Source organism: Lepisosteus platostomus, chromosome 6 (genome assembly GCF_059453375.1).
Source record: "Lepisosteus platostomus isolate fLepPlt1 chromosome 6, fLepPlt1.hap1, whole genome shotgun sequence".
NCBI lineage: Eukaryota > Metazoa > Chordata > Actinopteri > Semionotiformes > Lepisosteidae > Lepisosteus > Lepisosteus platostomus.
The window spans coordinates 52,186,515-52,193,443 of NC_142616.1; the positions used below are offsets into that span (position 1 = coordinate 52,186,515).

A 6,929-nucleotide genomic window follows, 5' to 3' on the forward strand; every position below is an offset into this window, starting at 1 on the left:
TAAGCTGATCTGCATTGCTCTGAATGTTTTAAATACTATATATCTTAAAGAGAAAGAGAAGAGAAATTACATACATTTTGGATATAATATTCTGAAATCACCACTGACCAGCCAAGGCCTAAAGTACATTTTCTAGGTCACTCATGCAGGAAGAAGAGAAATGACAAGGAAAAGGGGTGAATAAGAAAAGAAAGTAAAGGCCAGTCAGCAAGAACCGAGGACAGATACTGTATAAGAAGTGTTGAGACTTTGGGAAACAAGAAGGAGAGGCAGAGAATGTGCCACAGTAACTCAAAGAAACTACAAGGTGTCTTACATTTGTGTATGATAACGTTTACAGCATTTCAGTACTGTTGTATTTCACTGATAGTAGTAGTAGCATGTTCCTGATTATGGAATATTTGTGAAGAAAGCTTCAAGAATCTGAATGCAAGGAGCAAGGCTTTGAGGTTAAGATACACTGCATTCCGAGGAAATATTTTTAAGACTGGCACGCCACTGAAATAAGGTAGAAACTAATTAATAATGCTGTAGTTATCTGGTTATCAAAAATAGATGTATATGGAAATTGTGTAATTGTAATATTTTGTTTTAGGATTAGAACACAGCACATTTTCAGCAGGCACAGATCTGTATTTAATTTACTAGTACAGTTGTTTCCCGTCATTGTTATGTGCAACAGTAAAATGTAAAATACGGTATAAGAGAATAATGCCACTGAACTATACTGGAGGTGCGTTTTGTTTAAACACAGCATCCTCCTTGTCAGGACAGGCGCAGCTCTAAAGTCAGTCTTGTGTAATTGCAATGTGTATCAGTTGTAATAGGGTAGTTGCAGGAAGAAAAATAGCATACAGCTATTGTGCAACCTTGTCAGCGCCTTTCTGCTACAGTTCTTTCATGGGAGGAGAGAGGAGTGTGTCCCAGTGGACATTAATATTGTTAATATTTATATTTGTTAATCATTAATATTTAACAGTAACAAATATGGACCAATGCGGAGCAGTTAGGGCTCTCGACTTGTAACTGGAAGGGTGTGGATGCAAATGGGGCTTGGATAAAAGCAACAGCCAAACAAATGCGTGATAAAATGTGCCTACAATGCATTTTTGCTACCAAACAATTTGACATTATAAACAGATCGAACATCACTAAAAATGTAATGGAACATTTGCATCGGAATATTTGAATTTAAATGGAATTTGGAATTGCTTATTTGGAATGAAGGTGGGCAAAATAAGCAATTTTAGAAATGAAAAGAAAACACGTACAGCAGCATGCACTGGAAAGTCAGAATGAGAAATGCAGCATGTGAAATTTAAGCGGCTTAAATTGACATATGGATTTTGTTATTACAGATGGATGATGTAATTGATGACATAATTAGTTTGGAATCAAGCTATAATGATGATATTCTTGGACTTATGGACCCAGGGCTACAAATGGCCAACACGGTAACTCAGTTTTTCAGTCAAATATTGCACTTTTAACTTAGATTTTGCACTGGTCAATTAAAAAAAAGAGTTTACTAAAAACACAATGAAGTGGAGAAAAAATGAAAAAAATCACTGTTCCAGTCATTTTGCAATGATACATTTGCAAAAATATACCAGTGCAGCAGGACTGCATAAGAAATGTCATATTTTGGATGAAGTAATTTGCGAAGCACCTGGTGCTTGACACAAAACAATACCCCAGTAGAACCATATGCCCATTATATTGCAATATTGTAATAATATAACAATATAATAGTATAGCATATAGTATTGCAATAATACTGCTTTGGTCTATTAATTATGTTTGTAAGAGAAGATAAATGCATTACTGAAATAAAAACAATTTCCCGCTAGCTCATCAGTTTAACAGAGGAGATATTGAGAAGTAGAATACTGCGTTTGTGTTTTACGTAACATGTGGAGCACTCTTATTTGGAGCAAATAAGAAGCAGAAACAGACAAAATGCAAGTGTGGAGCTTGACCAACAAATGCACCGCTTTCTTGTCATAAGTCATTTAAGTAGAATGTTGTCATGTACAGTATAAGTGAGACAGGCACCTGATTTCCTGCAATTGCATGTGTATAGCATCATAAAAATCAAAACATGAAATATTATTAATATTAGATTTCACCACTAGTGTATGATGTCTCATACAGTGCAGACACAATGTTCTGCTCAATTCTTTGCTTAATTTATTATTTTAATTGAAAACTAAACTCATAATTTTAGGGTATTTTTGTTTTGTCATTTGCAGTAAGCTTGTAATACGTTTTTGAAGAATAATTCCCATTTTGTGTTCAGGTGAACATACCAGGAGATATTTATTAAAACCTTTGATTCTGTTCTTTTGTTTTCTCAGCTCCCTGTCTCTGCTAATCTTATAGACATGTACAGCAATCAAGGGATGCCACCAACAGGCCTAACTATCAGCAACTCCTGCCCTGCTAACCTGCCCAATATCAAAAGGGAATTCACAGGTAGTGACAAGCATTTCTTTTCAGTCTCTTGGACAATGTTCTTTGCTAACTGACTAATTGTTGGATGTCAAAATAGTTACTGCTCAAATAGGAATTCATTGATTGTATTTATTGGTTTGTAAAATGATTTTAGTGGGTATTGTATGAAGAAAATTGTATGATAGCGATAAAAGAGGCAGAAAATTAGGAATAACTGCCCATCCATACACATTACAGAGTGTGTACACAAGCTCATAGACATTACTATGGGAAATAAATATGATTATTTTTCTCTCAGGGTACAGATGAAGCTGATTTCTTTCTTTGGTTAACTTTTGAAGTGATGTTTTATTCTAAATATACAGGATGTGCAGAAACAGTTTTGTAGTTACTGAGTGTCTGATAATTGGGCCAGTGTTTTGTTTGAAATTCTCATAATATAGCAAGAGCACTGTGAAATATTTCACCTGAAAGTGTGATACTGTTAAATTTGTGATGTCCTCTGCTGTGATTAGTAAGACAAAAATGCCAGTTTCTGAATCTTTTCAGAAAGAAACAATCTTAACACCAGGTTAAAGTAAACAAAAGTTATAACTTAGTTTGAAGGGATTAAGACATTCCTAACCCATAAGTCAGTTCATTTAGAAGTTGGTTAAAATTAAAATCCATCGCTACTGTATATCAAAATCTACCCAAGATTCACAGCCCACCTAGGAAAGAATGTGTAGAATAACTGTTTTCTGCTATGACAAAAAGAAAAAGAAAATCAGTGCTGAATTTAATATAGGTGACAATTGTAAAGACCAAAAACAAAAGAAAGATGTCTGTAGATTTGCTGTATATAACTGTAGAAATACCCATATTGTGTGCAATTGAAAACACGCTACAAAAAATATATGTACTAATTAGTTACCCCAGCTCCTGCCATGATGCATATTCTGGACAAGTCTGGATCGTGTGCCAAGTTTGAAAACTATCAAAGGCCTGAAGGGTTTCCAGTAGGTATGTGTTATCATTTATGTTCTGAGTGTTCTAAATTTAATCATTTTATGTAAACCTAACAAAGTTTTTTTTGTAGATAAAAGCTTGGGTATTAACTGACATTTTAGAGATTGGAAATGATTGCATGTCCTCAGTTCCACATTGGCTAAACATCCCAATTTGTGAATGTGAAATTTAGAAAAACATTTTTTTATTATTTATTGAGAATTTACTTAATAAAATTCTTCATGGCAGTTAAAGCTTTTATTTATTTAAAAAAATTCTGTACAGTAATGTATTCCAAATATGACTAAAGTTTCAATTCTTGTGTACTTAACTGACATTTTGTGTTTACTTGACATGAACTTGTAAGGTATTTTTAAAATTGACAGTTGATTTAATATTGATGACATCCTGACTAATGAACAATATATGTTGAACTACGTTTTTATTATTATTTTTATTCAACCTGTTTCTTATAAAATAGAATGCTTACCATACCAGTATGTCAACTTTCAAATTGCCCAATAGTTGGTTAAACATAAATCTGTCCCCTTTCCATCTCTGCTTATGTGCAGTAGATTTACCTGAAGGGAAAAAATAAAATTTGACATCAAAATGAAATGTAGACATTTGTATTAAGTATAACTGAATGATTTCTTGCAATGCTGTTTTCAGAAATGCAATTACTTCTGAAATTGAATTTTCTGAATCAGTGCATTACTTTGTAGTTGCATTTATTTTTAAACTTTGGAAACAACATGTGTTTTATTTATTTTAAATGCATAGCTGGATTGCTCACAAGCAGTTTTGAAATTGAACTCAATATTGCACACAATATGGAAAACAAATACACCTAAAAAAATGTATGCAAAGGAACAAGTAATAGGTTTATTCCATGCTGAAAAAAAGAAGAAAGAAAACACAGCGTTTACGGCCGAAACGTTGTGTTTTCTTTCTTCTTTTTTTCAGCATGGAATAAACCTACAGTATTACTTGTTCCTTTGCAGCCTATGCATGCTGACGCAGCTACCCACCTAAAAAAATGTATAACTAGCATAGGTCAAATTTCTCAAACTCTTCTGCCCGTTATTGAAGTAACCTTTTCTAGAAGACCTGATTGAAGACATTATCACTGTGGTTCTTTCATGGTGGTTTCACTAAACTGCAACATAACATGGGACCTGATTCCTAGGATTAACCATCTTAACCTCCAGTAATTCAATTTTCCCACTGTTGTAAGGAGACCCCTGAGAATCACCATGGCGATTCTGTAAAATGACACCTCGTCAGGAGAGGCAGAGACAGCCTGGACTGACCTGATATTTCCTGGGTTTGACATCTTACAAAAATATGTAAATAAAGATTAAAATCTTTATTGCCAATTGCCAATTGCCAATTGCCAATTGGATTCTAGTGGCTTGGTGATCAAGGACTTCATCATGTTACATCTCAAGGGGTGAAAGTACATTAAAAAAATAGTTTCTGTAACTAGTAAGAATTAAAACACAAGATCACACTATGGTTTTCCTTCCTACTCACACATTGTTAAAACTGAATTTGGGTGTTGTAGTTCAATGTACACAAAAAATTGACAACATTGCTTTTTTAAAACAAAAGACACTGCTAATAACTATTGCATATTAAGGGTTTTAGGGTGTTTGGTGGCATTAGAAAATATAGTTCTAAATGTTCTTTCTTATTTCAGAGGCTGAAGCCAGAGCCCTTGCAAAGGAAAGACAGAAAAAGGACAATCACAATTTAAGTATGTTTTTGCCTTAAAATGTTTTCTTGCTTTTTCTATATAATATAAAAAGACAAAAAGTGTTTCTGGGGAAACAAGCATATGCTGTGGTTACAAATTCCAGGTACTATATTTTGAAAACATTAAGTTTAACTTATGTTACATTTATCTTAAGAAAACCGATACAAGAATGCATTTAATGATTCTAATATGAAATTACTAAATGCCATTACATTTAGACAATTTTTGTTTTGAGAGGTACAGTGGAAAAAATGTAATTATTGTATCACAGTCAAGTAACAGCTTGATTGCTTTTCTTAACACTACTGTATTTCAAGAAAGCTTACACTAGCTGAAACAAAGAATGAACCAATAAAAAAGCAGTATCATTGAGTATGAAATTAAGTAAGGTTTTGTATAAGATTTAAAAAGCTTATGACAACATTATCTAGTAGGTTGTGCAAGAAGATTGCAGTCTGGATTTCTACTAATTTTATGTCTTGAACTCCAATTTTGTTTAGTTGAAAGAAGACGGAGGTTTAACATTAACGATCGAATTAAAGAATTGGGGACTCTGATTCCAAAATCCAATGATCCGTAAGTCTACATAAATTCGTATATATGTAGATTTTTTTACTCTTTACACTTTTTATCAGGTGCTTTTTCATTAAATCTTTAAAACGCAATATATATATTTGTTTAAAGTGATGTGACAAACAGCCTCTAAATTTACAAAACATTCTAGTTGCCATGCTCAGATTTGCAATGACAACAGCAACGGCTTTTCACAATCAGTTCTGTCATGTCAAGGTACTGTAGTATATCCTATCCATTTTCTAACCCATTCATCCAATACAGGATCACAGGGGATCTTTCCCAAAAACAGGCACAGGGCTGGATACACCCTGGAGGGGACGACAGTCCATCAGAGGCCACACACACAGACACCATTTTCCTAGAAGCCAGTTACCTTACCAATATGTCTTTATAGTATGGGAGGAAACCCAAGCTCTCGGTGAAAACACACAGAAACACGGACAGTACATACAAACTCCATGCAGATAGTACCCCAGGTCCGGAACTGAACTCATTGCAGACTTCAGTGAAGGACTATATTGACCAGGGGAGCATTTGTTTCTTGTTATTATTACTCTGATTGTCATCATCATCATTAGCATCATCACCGCAATTGTTGTTTTAATCTTAGGGACATGCGTTGGAACAAAGGCACCATTTTGAAAGCTTCTGTGGACTACATTAGAAAACTCCAGAGAGAACAGCAGAGAGCCAAGGAACTGGAGAACAGGCAGAAGAAACTGGAGCATGCTAACAGGCACCTGATGCTTAGAATACAGGTTTGCAAATATGAGTTATTCAAGATGGTTTCTAAATACATTTTGGAGATGTGAGGTACAGTAGTCAGGGCTGCAGACTCATAACCAGAAAGATGTGGGTTCAAATCCAAAGTGAGACACTGCAGTAGTATCCTTTAGCAAGATTCTACATGAATGAAATCCTGACATTCTTCTATCTTTTGGGTGTTGTGCTCATCCTATAGCTCTTGTTCTAAAGCAACGGTAGTCCTTGCTCTCCATAGTTGAGAGCAAGTTGTTTTTTTTCTTTTGCACTTAATTTAGGCTGCAAAGCATACAAGCATCTCTGACCAAACGTGGTGGCCGAATTTAGAGGGTTGTGTGTTTTCAGAATCTCCAGACAAGCACTGAAACCGCTGTGATTTCTGCTTCTTCAG

At 34.5% G+C, this 6,929-nt stretch overlaps 1 protein-coding gene across 9 annotated transcripts in view; it reads left to right on the plus strand.

Annotated features, from left to right (window-relative positions):
• mitfa (melanocyte inducing transcription factor a) overlaps positions 1-6,929 on the plus strand; it is a 72,187-nt gene that overhangs the window by 61,376 nt on the left and 3,882 nt on the right. For 6 of the 9 annotated variants that reach the window (XM_088636302.1, XM_088636303.1, XM_088636304.1 and 3 more), the window contains 6 exons: positions 1,359-1,454; positions 2,358-2,475; positions 3,364-3,456; positions 5,144-5,200; positions 5,701-5,776; positions 6,387-6,534. In XM_088636302.1, the coding sequence (XP_088492428.1) occupies positions 1,359-1,454; positions 2,358-2,475; positions 3,364-3,456; positions 5,144-5,200; positions 5,701-5,776; positions 6,387-6,534 (588 nt within the window). The remainder of the gene's footprint in view (positions 1-1,358; positions 1,455-2,357; positions 2,476-3,363; positions 3,457-5,143; positions 5,201-5,700; positions 5,777-6,386; positions 6,535-6,929) is intronic. The other 3 variants (XM_088636307.1, XM_088636311.1, XM_088636310.1) reach the window with 1 other exon arrangement.